General features: G+C 44.8%; 1 protein-coding gene across 4 annotated transcripts in view; it reads right to left on the bottom strand.

The window, feature by feature from the left end:
- Positions 1 to 17,869, bottom strand: part of GRB10 (growth factor receptor bound protein 10) — a 155,449-nt gene that overhangs the window by 57,171 nt on the left and 80,409 nt on the right. For all 4 annotated transcript variants that reach the window (XM_054991190.1, XM_054991192.1, XM_054991191.1 and 1 more), the window contains exon 5: positions 15,599 to 15,740. In XM_054991190.1, coding sequence (XP_054847165.1) covers positions 15,599 to 15,740 — 142 coding nt within the window. The remainder of the gene's footprint in view (positions 1 to 15,598; positions 15,741 to 17,869) is intronic.

Raw genomic sequence — 17,869 nt, 5'->3', positions numbered from 1 at the left:
AACTGTAATTACGGCCTCTGATTTGCATAAGAAGGGACGGACGTGTGACTGCACAGGTGACCGCTTGACCCCCAGTTACAGGTATGTATGTGCAACCATTTCATCACAGTGATTCTTCTGCAGTTCCACGCGAGAGACTAACAAGGTCACTTATCAAATAGAAGCCAGATGTTGACTTCCAGGTGAGCAAGACTGCTTTCCTACCCCTCTGACTCTTTCCAGGCGCTGGCATCCACTGAGCACTGTTTAATAAACATGGCGGCAGAAGATCATCTTCCACTTCTGCATGTATCTTCATTTTGAGGAACATAACTGAAGCAGTTCAAGTCCTGGTGGTATGAGCATGGGCCTGCAGAGGACACTGAACTGTTCAGCATTCACAGCATACCTTTATCAGAGGGATAAAGACTGTGCAGAAGTTGTGTATGTGTTATGTGCTGTCAAGTCACCTCTGACCCACAGTGACCCTATGAATGAGAGACCTCCAAAACGTCCTATCATTATCAGACTTGCTCAGATCCTGCAAACTGGAGGACGTGGCTTCTTTTATTGAGCCAAGCCATCTTGTTTTAGGTCTTCCCAGGGCTTTTTTCCTAGGAAAAGAGCTGGTGGAACTCAGTGGGTTGCCAGCACAGGGGGCAACTCTTTGCGGGAGGTGGTGCCCCTGGTACCACATGTGCATGCCCAGCAGCGCAAAGGGCAATCTAAATTCCCCTCTGTCTGGAGATCAGGAGGCGGGGCTACCAGCCATGTGACCATTTTCAAGAGGTTCTGGAACTCCGTTCCCCCGCGTTCCTGCTGAAAAAAAGCCTCTTTGCCTACTGCCTTCCACTTCTCATGCAGGTTAGGTCAGGGCCGGATCGACGGGGGGGGGCAGGGGGGTAGTCTGCCCCTAGCGCTGTCAAAGAGGGGTCACCAGGTGCAGCTGCCAGCTGCCAGGAGCGCGTGGGTGGCTGAGCAGAGGCCTGAGAGCCCACCCACGCCCTTTGCCTGCCCCAAGGGCAGGGTGTGCACAGCAAGCCTGCTGCCAGCACAGCGTGCTGGCCACCCCCTCAGCGGGGCAGGCGAATGGCATGGGCGGCTTCCCAGCCCCCTATACTGCAGCCGCCAGCTCTGCAGCACGCTGGGGCAGCCAGCTTGCCGTGGGGCGGCGCACTCCGCCCTGCGTGATGATGTCACAGAAGTGATGACATCACGCAGCGCCAGGAGCGTGCGCTGCACACAGGGGCCAGACTTGGGTTGCCCTGGGCGCTGGCAACCCTAGATCCGGCCCTGGGTTAGGTATCCTTTTTGTGATACACTGTAGCAGACAAAACAGCAAGGATCTTTTCCGAACTCAGGCCTGTTTAGATAAAACAGTAAAGCTTGTTTGATATCAAAGGAGTGTAATGCTCTCCCTTTTTCCCTGGAGGGCTGAAGGGGGAGACTGCCCATATTATATCCTGGTTAACACAGAATTGTTTCTATACTTTATTCCAAGTATCATGTTGTAAGCTTGATCTCCAGACCACTTTCTGAAGTCACATAGCAACATGCCTCAATGCAGGTAGTTCACTCACTCTGTTACGTTTGCACACAAACTAAAAGCAATGCGTTTGCCATGAGCAACTGAAGGGAGTACGTAGCCAGAGGCGACATTCACTTGGCTGCAACTAGCAAGAAGCTCTAATGAAGGACTTCAGCTCTAAAAGGAGAGATTACATATTCACTGCCTTCAAGGAAATTTTTAGACTCTCTTTCTGAGCAAAGACAGATATAACCTTCAAAGGCTCACTCAAAGCAGGAAGGGCTGCTAGGGAGATTTTAAGAACACCAGCTAGCACCTCGGTTTTAAAGACGCAGTAAACATTCAAAAGCTTTGCTGAGCCCATAAGACTACTTGGATTTTTTGTATGGCTTGTTCAACAAAAGGACTCCCGTATAGACACATCGTTTCCTAAACGCAGCTTTCGTAGCTTATCCCATAATATTCTCTATGGCTTCAAGAAAGAAGTCATTTGCATGTAAGTCAAACAAAGAGATACAGAGTCTGAACCGTGGTAGAATATTGTCTGAGAAGTTCTACCTCTGGTAGGTGAAGAAACTGTTCATAGAGCAGCAGCATCTTCAAGGCCTCCTGGAGGACTGGGGATGTGCCACAAGATTGGAGAAGAGCGAATGTTATCCCAATCTTTAAGAAAGGGAGGAAGGATGACCCGGGAAACTACAGGCCGGTCAGTCTGACTTCTGTTGCTGGGAAGATATTAGAACAGATTTTAAAGGGATCAATCTGTAAGCATCTGAAGGACCGCTCAGTGATCCGGGGAAGTCAGCATGGTTTTGTTCCTAACAGATCCTGCCAGACCAACCTGGTTTCCTTCTTTGATCGAGTGACCAGCTTACTGGATTGGGGGAACTCTGTTGATGTGATTTATCTGGATTTCAGTAAAGCTTTTGATAAGGTCCCCCATGACATTCTGATGGGCAAACTGGAAGACTGTGGAGTAGACTATAGGACAGTTCGGTGGATAGGGAACTGGTTGGAGGACCGCACTCAAAGAGTGGTGGTCAACGGCGTTTCATCAGATTGGAGGGAGGTGTCAAGTGGGGTGCCGCAGGGCTCGGTTTTGGGCCTGGTACTTTTAAATATTTTTATCAATGATCTGGATGAAGGAGTGGAAGGGCTGCTCATTAAATTTGCTGATGATACCAAATTGGGAGGGGTAGCAAACACCCAAGAAGATAGAATTAAAATTCAACAAGACCTGAATACTCTGGAGAAGTGGGCAGCTGTGAATAGGATGCAATTAAACAAAGACAAGTGCACAGTATTACATCTGGGCCACAAAAATGAGAAGCGCAAATACTGGATGGGGGATACACTTCTGGGCAGTAGTATATGTGAAAGGGATCTTGGGGGTAAGAGTGGACTGTAAACTGAATATGAGCAGTCAGTGTGATGCGGTGGCAAAAAAGGCTAATTCAATCCTGGGTTGTATCAAAGGGGCCATAGCATCGAAATCGCAGGAGGTCATAGCCCCTCTCTATACTGCCTTGGTCAGGCCACACCTGGAGTATTGTGTGCAGTTCTGGAGGCCTCACTTCAAAAAGGATGTGGACAAAATCGAGAGGGTGCAGAGGAGAGCGACGAGGATGATCAGGGGTCTGGAGACTGAGCCCTACGAGGAAAGGCTGAGGGCCTTGGGAATGTTTAGTTTGGAGAAGAGGAGGTTGAGGGGGGACATGATTGCTCTCTTTAAATATTTGAAAGGCTGTCATTTGGAGGAGGGCAAAGAGCTGTTCCAGTTGGCAGCAGAGGGTAGGACGCGAAGCAATGGGCTAAAACTACATGCACAAAGGTACCGACTGGATATTAGGAAAACCTTTTTCACCGTCAGAGTAGTTCAAAAGTGGAATCAGCTGCCTAGGGAGGTGGTGAGCTCCCCCTCACTGGCAGTTTTCAAGATGAGGCTGGATGAATACTTGTCAGAGATGCTTTAGGCTGATCCTGCACTGGGCAGGGGGTTGGACTAGATGGTCTGTATGGCCCCTTCCAACTCTATGATTCTATGATTCTATGAACTATAGAACAGCAAACCACGGTTGTATGAGCAAATGCCACAAGAATACAGTGAGTACTATCTTGTTCTATCTTTCACAGGACACTGGTTAAGAGATGGACAGGCAAGAAGGCACAGACTGATTTTTCCTTCTCGCTGGTTTTGGAAGAAATTCCTCATGGACCAGAACATGGATGTTACCTAGCAAAATTTTCAAAAGTTCCCTATTGAAGTAAGTTGCAAGCAGGTCTAACTTTGTACCCCTCATCTGTACCTCATCGTGCAAATTAAAAAAGAAGGGTTTTTTCCCGCTTGTCATGAGATTTCCTTACATTTTAATTTGGTTTTGGATTTCTTTTTGCTAGCAGCTGCAACTGAATTCAATATTAGGCCTTAGACGTATCATTAGGAGAACATGATCTATGTTCTCTCAGATCCCACAAAAATGTTTGTGGTTTCAAGGTTGGGATTGGTGGAACCAAGGATTATCTTTTTTTCAGTCCTTCGCCGCAGGCATCTCCCCGCTTCATTCGCCACCAAGCCCCTTTTCCAAAAGACAGCTTCCAAGAGCGTTGTCCCACTCACTTTGGAGGCGACTCGTAGGCATGTTGGGGGTTTCAGCGACTCCATATCGCTCATGAAGTCAGGTACGGCAGAGGGTGCGCAGCCGTTTTCCCTCCGCATTTGGATCGTTTCTGAAAAAGGGCTTTTTGAGCCGTAACAATAGAAGAAAAAACCTGGCACAGGAAGACGAGCAAGAGATGGCAGAAAAACCCTGTCTGGTAAGATTGTTATTCTGTAAAGGTAATTAGAGGCGCCACATGAACACCTTCCTGCTACTAGATCCAGAGGAGTTAGCCGTGTTAGTCTGTAGTAGCAAAAACGAAAAGAGTCCAGTAGCACCTTTAAGACTAACCAACTTTACTGTAGCATAAGCTTTCGAGAATCACAGTTCTCTTCGTCAGATGCATCTGATAAAGAGAACTGTGATTCTCAAAAGCTTATGCTACAGTAAAGTTGGTTAGTTTTAAAGGTGCTATTGGACTCTTCCTGTTACTGGTACTGGTCTTAACATTAATGGCACAATTCCCAGGGAGGTTCTCCTGGCACAGAGGCCTGGGAGTCAAGAAAGGCCCTCAGCCCAGCTAAAAGGCCGGTTACTTCTACGACAGCTGAGAAAGACAACAGAAACATTGTGACTGAATGTGGGTATATGTAAACACAACGTTCATAACAACTTTCAAATTCATACCAGGCTCAGAGAAATGACGGCCTGTGCCCCGCTACTACAAGCCTAACTGAAAGGAGTAAGGACTGCACATCAGTTCCCACGTCTTGGGCAGTCCTCCCTGGCAGACTGTTGGAGGGCCAAGGGAACACCAAATTCAAATACATGTATGCAGGGCTTTTCTTCAGGGGGAACGTGGGGAAACGGAGTTCCGGAACCTCTTGAAAATGGTCACATGGCTGGTGGCCCCGCCCCCTGATCTCCAGACAGAGGGGAGTTGAGATTGCCCTCCGCGCCGCCGAGCGGCGCGGAGGGCAATCTCAACTCCCCTCTGTCTGGAGATCAGGGGGCGGGGCCACCAGCCATGTGACCATTTTCTCCGAGGGCAACCCACTGAGTTCCACCACCTCTTTCCCCAGAAAAAAAGCCCTGCATGTACGGGAGTAGCAGTAGCTTTCTCCTGGGGGTTAGAGAAGAAAAGCAGCCGCCTGTACAGCATCAGCGGACAACTTGGGTCAATGCACTGTAATCTCCTTTCTATTATTTGCTCATCCCAGCCGCAATGAACGAAACCTACCCTGATAAGCCACAACGCATCACTGAAATGTTTAGGTACCTGAAAGACTAAGGAGCGTCTATTTATGACACCGTTATCAGCAGTGCACCAAGATCTGCTGGGGTAATATGGTCACCACCAGCCATCAGAGCGAAGCCAAAAGATCTTCTATTCAAGGGTTTTTCAATTACAGAGGAATCTGCTTCTGTCATTTAGCCCGTCTGCCCATTAAAAAGAGTGCCTAAACAACACGATGTGGCTGCAATGACTTCTCTCTAGTGAACCTTGCAGCATTGCTTGTAATTAGATATATTCACTTTTTAAAAACACAGTAATAAAAGGATGTTCTTTTCAAACACAATTTGTGTTGTTCCACCCAAGAGGACAAGCATCGAATTTCAACATATCCTAAATTTGCTTTTTAAAGCAGCTATTCTATATACCAAGCCACTTCCTCTTTAACTGGCTTTCAAAAATTAACATTTTTTTCTAAGCCCGTTATAAAATTAGAACATACATGTTATTAACTGACAGTGCAATCCTAAGGCAAGTTACTCCAGTCTAAGCCTAGTGAAATCAAGACTGGAGTTACTCTCCTTAGGACAGTGCTGTAAAGTTCACTGTGGTGGACCCATCATTCAAGCTATCAAGCTAAATTGGGGTTAGATTGGGGTTTTCAGGGCAACAGCAGGAGTTCAGACAGAGTTCAGGCAGTCCCTGCCTAAGTTGCCAAAGGATTGCACTGTCAGTCATAAAGACCCATCATTCAAACTACATCAACAAGAACAAAAAATTAACGGTGTGTGTGTGTCCCTGTGTGCGTCTGTCTTGTTTTACTGTTTAGAAATTCCGTTTTTCTTTCTTATTCCTGAGCAAAGAAAAACCTGGGGGAAATCCTACACAGGGTCAATAGACTTAAAAGTCTTGTTCACAAGTTACAGTGAACACACATACAATTCATGTGCAGTGTTCACATAATTTGTCTTTACAGGTGCACTGAGTAATTCTCATGTTACTTTTAACACATGTACATCTGACCATGCGACTTATACCCCACATTTATCCAGGTAGGCATCCCTGGTTTCATTTGCGAAGTGAACATGTGCTGGCTCTCTCTAGAGATGGGCACGAACAGCAATACGAACGAAAAAAAACCACGAACAGCCCAATCTGCTGTTCGCGAAGAAGCTGTTCGTGAGGCCCCATTCTAAACAAACAGGTGGTTGTTGCAAGCCTTGTTTGTTGCTGTTTGTCAAGCCAGACAGTCTGGCACCTGCAATCAATTCCTTTGGCAACTTAGGCAGCGACTGCCTGAACTCTGTCTGAACTCCTGCTGTTGCCCTGGAAACCCCAATCTAACCCCAATTTAGCTTGATAGGCAGGTCTTCCTTTCAAGTGTGGAGCTCCAAATTTGTTACAAGGGAGCAAAGACCAGGGGGGAGGGGGGCTCCCAGCTCTGGCTTTCAGGGAGAGACAGCTGCTGTTAGAGAGACAGGGTGAGTGCATTGGACCCTGAATTTTCTTTGTGTGGTGGGATAGGGATCTACCCCTTCAGGTTCCAGGGTTGCTGCCAGGCTCTGGGGCCAAACTATTATTTATTATTGGTATCTTTTCTGCTGCCTGCTCAGGTAGGGTTTCTGGGAGTGGTGTGGTAGGGATCTACTCCTTCAAGTTCCAGGGCTGCTGCCAGGTTCTGGGGCCAAGCTATTTATTATTGGTACATTTCCTGCTGCCTGCTCAGGTAGTGTTTCTGGGAGTGGTGCGGTAGGGATCTTGATGGCTGGAGGAGAGCCTGCTGGCCCCCACAAACAACTAACATGTTTGTGACAGGATCACGTTAGTCAGTGTTCGTTGTTCGTGGATGGCAACGAACAATGAACACCATGTTCGGGGTTTTTTTCCTGTTCGTGCCCATGTTTAGCTCTCTCTCACAAACAAATGTACATGCAGGATGTACATGCGTTCACCGTAACACATGAACAGGATTTTAAAATGCAATGAACACTGTGCCGGATAAGGGCTTCTGCATTTTGTTACTTAATTTGGATTCTGCTGCAGTTTTACAAATGTATTCTAGTAATTACAATTCATATTGCACAACAGGAAATTGCCAAAGAATATTGCCAAAGCATGCCTTCCCTTATCCTACTTGAGTTATTACTGGTCCTCTTTTTCCAGAAAAGGATTCAGGCACAGTCTGTTTCTGTGCTTTCCCCTCCCCCAGTAACAGAGGAACAAGGTCTATTAGAAGGTTTCTCTAAAAGGTAAAGCGTGCTGCCAACTTGCAACCAATTCATGGCGACGCCATGAGTTCCTCCTTATGGAATTTTCAAGGCAAGAAGAGCAGGGAGGTGGTTTGCTATCACCTTCCTCTGCATAGCAGCCCCGTCTTCTTTGGTGGTTTCCCATCCAAGGACAGCTAATGTGTGACTAAGGTTGCCAACCTTAGTCCGTGTCAGGAAATTCCTGGGTATTTGGAGGGTGGAGCTACCTTCTCATTCTGCTTTTATAATAGGTGGTTACTTACTGATCTATTCTTATATCTTTTTACAATAAGGTAAACCCAGTTAGATAATCATCACACTGGGCCTCTTTGTAGTAATCGTCTCTTCTCCCCACTTCCACTATTTGAACCTTTGGATATAAATCTCTCTACCAACTTAATGTAACACTTCATGAAGTGGGATCTAACTTTCAAACCCTTTATACCGCAATAAATGCGTTAATCTTTAAGGCGACGAGATTCTCTTACTCTTATGGCTACAGTAGTTTAACATGGTTACTGCTCTCGAGTTTTCAATCCAGACACCCATATCGCCTCCCGAATAACACACAGTTGCCAAACTTATCTTTTGCATAGCTATTTGAGCAAGCAATGAAGAGGCTTAATGCAACAAGACCATGAAATAACTATCCTTCATAACTACTCCAGTGTGGATAGCAGTTTTTATATGTGCCATTTGGATAATGTTCTCCTACTAAGAGAATTGCTTTGTTTCTTTTATAACTGAAGATTTCTAAAGATCTTACTCATAGAATGCTCAGCTACAAAAGTTTGTGACCTACAAAGTTAAAATGAAAACAAATTCATGATTGTCAAACTGTCCTAATATGTTTTTCAGCATACTCTATTACGTTAACATTTTTTTGGGGTGGGGCAGAATTCCTGCCACAAGGTACTTCATACCAACTTGGGTATGTAGACAATGATTCATAAACATCCAGGTTTAGGATGGCAGGATGTAGGAATGTGCATGTTCATACATCTCTGTAAGATTAAATGGGTGCTTTGCCAAGAACTAGAGCAACAGCCAACATATTTTCAGCTGTCAAAAAAGTATTTCAACCCAGTTAGTGACTCATTAAGGCAGCCTTGTCTCATTTCACAGAAGTACCTAAAAAAAATGTAAGTAGCCATTCAATGCATCCTTGTGACCTGTCCCTAGAGGGAAAATGTGGCCTGGAAGGTAGCTTACCAGTTTTGCCTAACTTTTATATATTTCTGTTTGGAAAACTAGCAAAGGGTTGCTTATGCATTCTACAGCCATCTGAGCTAAGAAATGTGCATTTATCAATACTGGCCTTACAATTAAACATGCTCTGTTGGTCTTGTGCACAATCAGGGCTTTTTTTCAGCGGGAACGCGGTGGAACGGAGTTCTGGCACCTCTTGAAAATGTATCCATTTTCACCAAGGGCGATTTAAACTTTAAAAAACTCCCCCCTTGTTCCAGCTGACCCAAAGTGGCATCATTGTGCAGTCCTGAGTTCCACCACCTCTTTTCCCAGAAAAAAAAGGCCTGTGCACAATTAATGTTTTAGAAAAGTTAATGAAAATCAGGGTTGATAATATGTAAGAATATGAGGGCTAGATAGATTGCAAGCTTGTCAATAGTTGCATGATACAATCCGTGATAGTTTAAACAGTTGCTTTAATTAAATGAAATGTACATCCCCAATAGGAATGCTTGCTGAGGAGGCTTCATAAACACACACATGCTGCAGCCGTGGCCCACAGAAACTGCCATGACCGCAATGTACAGAACAGCTGGTATTCAGGACCACCACCACCCCACAGCCTGTGATTAGACTCACTTCCTTATAAAACACTTTCCTACAAATACATACTTTAAGTAAATATGCCGCCAACAATAAAATTCATTGCAATCTAACAAACATGAAAGCAACATACATTAAAGCTCGAGTTATTTATGTGATTTACTGAAATATTTATATCCCACCACTCTCTTTGTAGCTCAGGGCTGCTTACAATTCAGTTAACACAGCAACATGATTCAGTTGGAAAACCCTGCTTAAAACTTCAGAGAATGCCTGTAGCTCAAATCCTGCTGGATTCACTTGCAGAGAATCAGCCACACAAAACTTCCTAAGGATACTCAATGACTGTGACCTCCTCTCCTTGGGCAGCCTCTCTCGAGTCCGAACCATCACTGAGAAGTAAGTAGGCAACCATAAATGGGAGCTGAGAGGATGATGGCAACAAGAGGGTAACATAACTGGTGCTTAGCTTAACAACCATCCTTCAGCTATTTGGGTCCGAAGCCATGAAGAGTGTTGAAGGTTATAACCAGCACCCTGAACTAAACTCGGAAACAAACGAGCAGACCGCGTAGTTTTAAAAAACGAGAGATTTTACATCAGCTAGGCCCTAATACATGGCTGGGTTGCCACATTTTGAACACTTCAAAAGCAGTCCCATGTAGGGAATGTTACAGTAATCCAACCACAAGGTTATAAAATCATGTATAAATGAAATACTAACTCCATTACATCAAAGATACTAGCTCTCTGCTATAGGAACCTTACCTATCTGGAAATGGCATAAGCAGGAGTATTTGTGGAGATTCCTCCAGACCGTCATACCAAGCCACATTATGAGTGCCTTCTATGTACTACACCCTTATTTAGTGAATATCACATCCCAACATCTCAGAAAATCATTTACCTCCCTGCGCTTTCAAACAGTGCCGACAGCTTTACTTACAGGAAGATACCATCAAACCCCAATGGCTCTCCGTCTCTGCATATGCGGTGCCTCAGTTCCTGAGTATCTTCTACATTATGCTTTATCTTGTCCCATGTATGCAGAGGCTAGAGCTAAATTTCTTGCTAACTTGTTAGTGGGGCGTAACTTTACCTCTGATATTGACAAATTAGTTTTCTTGTTATCTGAAACTAATTCATTTGTCACTAGCAGAATATCCCTGTTTGCCTTAGCTGCAAAAAAGATTAGGGCCAAGATTGTTTCCTCAGAAACCTAACTTTTTTCATAACTATCTGGTATTTAGTAAGGTCCCATTTTAATTGTGTTTTATGTTTATTATTTTTAATAACTGTATTTTATGCTTGTAAGATAGGTTTCTATTTTTACTGTTCTTATAACTTTGTATTGTGATGGCCTTTGACCATATACAATTAAACCTCCTCCTCCTCCTCCTCCTCCTCCTCCTCCTCCTACTACTACTACTACTACTACTACTACACCACAGCGGTGCAAAGGCCTCTGCCACATGGAAGAGTTTGGTCTCACAGAGTTTGGTCAACCATATCACTGTCTAATAACTGCATGTGGATTTTTCAGTTCTGTGGCTGGTAATGCCGAGAGCCACTTGTGCACATAACTGAGTTGAACAGTAAAAACCTTGCTGCCTCCAATCCCAATGGACAAAAGAATGACTGTTCCATTCAAATATGTTACAACTGATAGTCAGTTTATAAAGCTCAATATTTAAAAAAATCTAGGAACAGACAAAGCTAGGACGGGGACAGTTTTAAAGCTTTCAAAAGAGAGGTAGGCAACAATTCTGCCGGACTCCAAGTAATTTTGCAAGGGAGACCAAGTACCTCTGACTGTGCCATCCATCACTTGAGGAACGTAACTTTTTTTGGATTGTACTGGAAGTTAAGGACTACCAGCTGCCTAATATTGACAATTTTATGTTCCAACCTTCGGACAAGAGGTCAAGTTTTCCTTTTTTCATTTTCACAATATTCTTATCAGGTGAGTTACACAATGTTAGGGAATCATCCCAGGCCAGCCAAGTGAGAATTTGAAGCCCCGTCTTCTTGTCCATGACCATCTGTAGTACCGCACTGGCTCAGTGTGGCAATTGTTTTTGGCATGAACTTTGCCAGCCTTCAGGGAGAATGAAGCCATTTTTCATCTTATGCCTGAACTATCCCAGGAACAGAGAAGGATGCTTTGTTTAATTACAAAGGCAACCTTCACAAGTTCTATGCTACTCTAAAACAAAACTGAACAGAGATTTGGCTTACCAGAGGGGCACTGAAGAACAAGTTTAAGGATCAAGGGTGGCATTCGTGTAGACAACTTTGCAGGATTTTTAAACTGGGAATGAATAGGTTTGAGATGCAAGAGAGTTATATGAAAGGGTTTTAGAATACAGTAAGAGGCTGTGAGAAGCCTGCTCTGTTTTCACAGCTGAAAGCTTCGACTCACACAAGATACTTTAGACTTAATATCCTGTGGTACTGTAGTGACCTACATGTGATTATTGCATGTTTCTTCCAAAATATTTGTACACAACCAAAAATTACAGCCTACATTGCTGGTTAGATTTTGGTTTATACCCTCAACTGAAAGTTAAGCTTCAGTGAAGTAGCTGAGCTGCTTGGCTCTTGAAAACAAAGCTGCCCAAAAGTTCAGATAAATGTTTGGTCTTGACATGTCTTACCTTATGGTCAGGGCTTTTTTCAGCGTGAATGCAGTGGAACGGAGTTCCGGCACCTCTTAAAAATGGTCACATGGCCAGTGACCCCGCCCCCTGATCTCCACACACAGTGGAGTTTAGACTGCCCTCCGCGGTGCGGAGGGGAATCTAAACTCCCTTCTGTCTGGAGATCAAGAGGCAGGGCCACTGGCCATGTGACCATTTTTGCCAAGGGCAATTTAAACTTTAAAAAACTCCCCCCTTGTTCCAGCTGACCCAAAGTGATGTCATTGTGCGGTCTTGAGTTCTACCACTGAGTTCCACCACTTTTCCCAGAAAAAAGCCCTGCTTATGGTTGTGATTTCTTCTATGCATATTAACCCTGCTAGACATAATTTTCTTAACCCTGATAGACAAAATTTTCTTTAAAAGCCTTTGTACAGCTAGCCATCTTGCTCTTCAGCTACGTTCTCCCCTCGCCCCAGGTTGAGGGGAAAGAGCTCAAGGACTTTGGGTAAGCTATGGTATAAAACACATCTTTATCATGATTGACTGAAACATCAAGATTAAAGAGAAGAACATCCTATCCAAATGGAAAGTGACTCAATGCACTGTAACATGGAATTGTAGATCTCAATAGTTAAGTTTGTCTTTGCTCATGTCGGAGTTTCCAAGGAATCCAAAATTGAAGTGGGAGATTCAGCATTGGTTGGTTACGCCCTGTATGCCACAGGTTGCAGATATTATTTCAAGGGCAAGGCAGTGAGAAGATACTGTGAGCAATTATAGCAGTCATGGGCTTTCCAGTGTGTACAAGTTATAAATATTGCAATAAACCAAAAAAGCTAGAGCAGCAGTTCTTAAATGAGGCCATATGTCCCCCTAGGCAGGTGACCAGTAAATTGGGGGGGCAGTGAGAATTTCTGGAGGGCAAAGAAGGGGCTTTTGCCAGTTTGGGCCCCCATACACATGGCAAATCTATAGCGTGAAGAGAAACTAGCTTTAGTTGTTGTAGATTTTCCAGGCTGTATGGCCGTGGTCTTGGCATTGTAGTTCCTGACGTTTCGCCAGCAGCTGTGACTGGCATCTTCAGAGGTGTAGCACCGGAAGACAGAGATCTCTCAGTGTCACAGTGTGGAGAAGATGTTGGCAGGTCATTTATATCTACTCAGGAGGGGTGGGGTTGAGCTGAGTCATCCTGTAAGAGTTTCCCAGGGTGTGAAATGCTAATGGCGGGAGGCTTCACTGTATCCTGAGGAGGTTCTTTTGCATATGGATTGGTGGTTGATATGCTAATCTTATCTGCAGGGCTATTGTAAGATGTAGAGTTTTTTGTTAGTCTGATGTTTTTCAGGACTGGAAACCATGCCCTATTCATTCTTAAACTCTCTTCTTTCCTGTTGAAATTGTGCTTATGCTTATGAATTTCAATGGCTTCCCTGTGCAATCTGACAAAGTAGCTGGATGTGTTGTCCAGTATTTTAGTGTCCTGGAATAAGATACTATGTCTTGTTTGAGTCAGGCTATGTTCAGCCACTGCTGTAGAAACAAGCTTCTTCAATCCCAACCCAAGTATTGAAATGTGATTAGATGTGGAATTCGCCCACAGAAGATGCAGCGATGGCCACAGGCAGCTTTAAAAGGGGATTAGACAGATTCATGGAGGTTAAGTGTATGAGTGGCTACTTGCCATGATGACTAAAAGGAACCACCGCATTCAGAGACAGTAACTCTCTGAAAACCAGTGCCAGGGGAAAACCAGTATCAGTGGAAGGCCTCAGCCTCTATCCCCTGGCTGGCCGCTGTGTGAGATAGGAGACTAGGTGGACCTCCGGTCTGATCCACCAGGACTTTTCTTATGTTCTTCTTCACACCTTGTAGTGCTACGCTGTTACGGAAACCTTCACGCCATTTGCTTTGCTCAAAAGAAGCTGCCTGCTCTCTCCTGTCTAGCCGCACTCAACACCGACATTACATCATGACTGAAGCCTTCACGGAACCATGTCTGCCCAATTACCAGCCAATTCCGCTCTTCCCTGACACATCAAATATTTGACCACCCCAGTCGCTGTCCTGCCCAACCTCATCGCAGCGTCCTTTGTGAACGTCTGCCAGCTTTTCAGGCTGCCCTCAGCTGGCTTCATTTCCACACTTGTGAGTTCGGGGACAGAGAAAAGCTTTGTCTTGTTAGGGCCATGCTCGGCACGTTGCCTGCTGTTACAAAAGGGATTCCTCATGTTGCCAATCAAGCTTTCTAGCAGCTCACAAGTTCAAGATCTAGATTTCCGTTGCTTTCAAATCACCTTTTTAAGAACCTTCACAAAAAACAGGTCTAATACTTCTGGAATTCTTTTTGCTAGAAATATTTCTCATAAATATTCACTTTCACATCCCCATTTGTTCAATAATTTACTTGTTCAAAAGCGAGCAGCTGAGCTCTATTTTAGGAAATATTTACTTGTAAAAAGTAATGGGATATTCAGATATTCAGATTATTGGCAGCATTCACACTTCATAAGAGGCTATGGTTCAGCAGTAGAGTGTCAGCTTTGCATGCAGAAGGTCCAAGGTTCAATCCTCAGTATCTCCAGTTAAAAGGACCAGGCTGTATGTGATATGAAAGACCTTTGTAAATTAGAGAGCTGTTGTAGCACAGTGGTTAAGTCGTTTGGCTGAGAAACAGCACTCTACTGGTCCGAATCCCACTACTGCCATGAGCTCAGCAGGTGTCCTTGGGTCAGCCGCTCCTCTCGGCCCCAGCTCCCCAGCTATATTGTGGGGATAATAAGAACACTAACTTGTTCACCGCTCTGAGTGAGGCACTAATCTGTCTAGAAGAGCAGTATATAAGTAGTAGTGGTATTGTTGTTGTTATTATTGTTATTAGATTGCAGCATTGAGACGCTAAGGAAGTGAAAGCATTTACCTGACACCATTTCACTAACATACAATTTGTTTTGCGCTTATATTGAAGTCTACACTGAAGGAGAAATTCAAAACTAGAATCATAATTCTTCTCCTGCAATCATTAAAAAATTTCAAGGGACAACACACTAAAAAAGCAATTGCGCAGGTATCTTATACCCCACATAGTTTTAAACTATGACTATTTTAGAGTTAACTTTCAAATTAAACGAGCAGCAGGTTGAGATATGCTGCTATAAAACAATCCACTCAGTTATTGCTAACTCCAAACAAGTTTTTTAATCTTCCAAATTAAATGAGTCATTGCCTACAGTAATAAAAGTCAAAGAGGATACCAAAACTTTTATTGCTTCACTCATTACAAACAGCTTCATTAACTGGAAGAAAGATTCTGATGTGCTTTGTACTTATAAGTCTTTTAAAAGCTTTGAAGTCTGTTTGAAGACTGTACTGCTTACAAGCCTTTCCACTGCTCAAGGGGGGGGGGGGGAGAAAGGCTTTCATTTTTAGTAAAAGGTTACATTTCTCCTTTTTTCCCTCCCCCCCCCCCTTGGCCCCTGCTGTGATTAAGAAGTCAGCTGCCAAACTCCAAAACCCGGGAAACCTGCAGTAAGAAGCACAGCTCTTACCCAAAAGAGAAACAGGAAGACAGAACTCACCTGTTTATTGGCAGGCTGACTCTGAGGTAGAGATCCAGGTGCCAGCACAGGTGAGCTCGTAGGGCTGCAAAGCTCAGGAAATGGATTTGGTATGGCAGGCAAAGAGGATGTTCTGAACTGCTGCTCCTCTTCTTGGAGGCGCCTATGGAAGAGACGGACACTTTTTAGAGGAGTCAGCTGTGTTCATCTGCAGTTGCAAAATAGTACAGAGTCCAGTAGCACCTTTAAGACTAACCAACTTTATTGTAGCATAAGCTTTCGAGAACCACAGCTCTGAACCATCTGATGAAGAGAGCTGTGGTTCTCGAAAGCTTATGCTACAATAAAGTTGGTTAGTCTTAAAGGTGCTCCTGGACTCTACTATTTTTTAGACAAAAACTTTGACTAAGAGAGAATCCAGTTAACATTAACCTCACTGCCTCCTTGCAGGATATAAGTATTTCAACAAACAAATAACCCGTGACCCTATGGTTAACAGTCCAAGGGAAAGAGAACAATTCACAAGCTCCACACAAAGGAGCATCCAATGCTGTGACCCAGTGGTGTAGTGTGGCTTGGCAGTGCCTGGGGCAACTCCAGGCAGGAGGTGGTGCCCCTGGCACCTCATGCGCACTTGCTTTGTGTGCACACACTCCCGGGAGTGCGTGATGACATCACTGCCAGGAAGTGCCGTCATCACGCAAGGCAGAGCTCCCCCCCCCCCGCCCCCGGAGTGCTCCTCCAATTCAGGCTCGCCTCCCCGCCCCTTATCAGGCAACCCTCCACGGCAGCCGCCCGCAGCACTGCCGCCAGCTCAACGCACTTCTCGGCTGCAAGACAGCCAGCTCAGCACCCAGCAAGCCGGTCGCCCCGTCATGGGCGGTCTCCCGCAGACAGAGCGCAGGCTGTCCTCGGTGCGGTGCCCCCTAAAAATTATGCGCCCAGGGCGACTGTCCCTCTTGCCCCCCTCCACGCTGTGCCACTGCTGTGACCCATCTCTTGGTTATGGTTAAAAAACGGGCCACTAATTTTAGACAAGAAACTTTTGCTGAGATAAGGGAAGAAGTACAAAATGACAGGCAGTGGCTTTCCAATCTGAAAAAAGCAAAAAAGGGGAAAAAATAAGTTGTAACAGACTTCTGAGTTTAAAAAAAATTCACATCGCTGGATCTTTGCTGATCCTTCAACAGAGGAGACAAAAACCTGAAGCACACACCAGGTACTCCAAATCCATGGGGGACCACATGGCCACCAAGCTAGGACACAAACAGCATGTCGTTCCCAAGATTCAGCTACAGGGTGTGGTAGAGGGAGGATCTCTTCTATTGTTTACAGGGTTTCAGAAGCAACAATGAGAACTAAGGGCTGAAAAGTGAATTCAAGACATTTTCAATCCAAGTTCAAATCCACCCCAGAATTCTGATCTGTATCTCTTGGGCTCAGTTATCCTGCTGCACGTTTCTAACAGCTCCAGGAATACGTTTCCCTCAGCCCAGTTAAATTCATGCAGTTCGGTGGATCCGTATCAGTTGATCACTCAGAACGAGTAGACTGGGGCGAAGCTTTTTTAGACAGAGAGCATTCAAGAGCTAGTTATTTGCTGCCTCTAGGATATGGTTCAAGTCACACCTTTTTTAATGGGTTTATGAGCAGCTCAGCATTTATAGCCAGCAACACCCACGGGCTGTTACAACTGCACCCTCTAGTCTAGGACAACAGTAGGGTTATTTATAGTTTCGTTTCATAAAACCTCTTTGGAACCATAAAACATATGCCAGTAAAACAAAGCTTCCCTTCACGTTTGTCTCGCAATCTTAATTTTTCCTTGGCGATGCGGATTAACCATCCACCTTTCTTGAAGAAACCAGCAGAGAAGGAGATATTGTGCAATGGAGGATTTTTTGCGTGATTCACCGTACCAAATGAGTAACGTCGCTGGCTTTTGTTTTGTCTTTACTTTGAAACGTTTACAGACACGTTTAGCTTTGAGCTCAACCCATTTGACATCTCCTGATCTCCAAATGCTCTCAACACTAGAAATGCACCAAAAATGTCAACAGTTTAATCCCCAAGCTTTTTGACTGAGAAACGAGCCCCCACCACAGTCGGGAGCCTCAGGGTGGGCACACAAGCAACTGCTTGGAGAAGCAAAGAGATGACGTCAATGAACCACGCTGGGCTCAGCTTGTTCCTCCCCCTGGTCCACGTCAAGTCAAAGTCAATGGGTGTACCGAATACTTCGAATTGCCCGGATGGATTACTTCCTAATGCCCGTATATGTCATGTACGCCT

Source organism: Eublepharis macularius, chromosome 11 (genome assembly GCF_028583425.1).
Source record: "Eublepharis macularius isolate TG4126 chromosome 11, MPM_Emac_v1.0, whole genome shotgun sequence".
NCBI classification, from domain to species: domain Eukaryota; kingdom Metazoa; phylum Chordata; class Lepidosauria; order Squamata; family Eublepharidae; genus Eublepharis; species Eublepharis macularius.
This window is presented reverse-complemented; position numbering and strand designations above follow the sequence as displayed.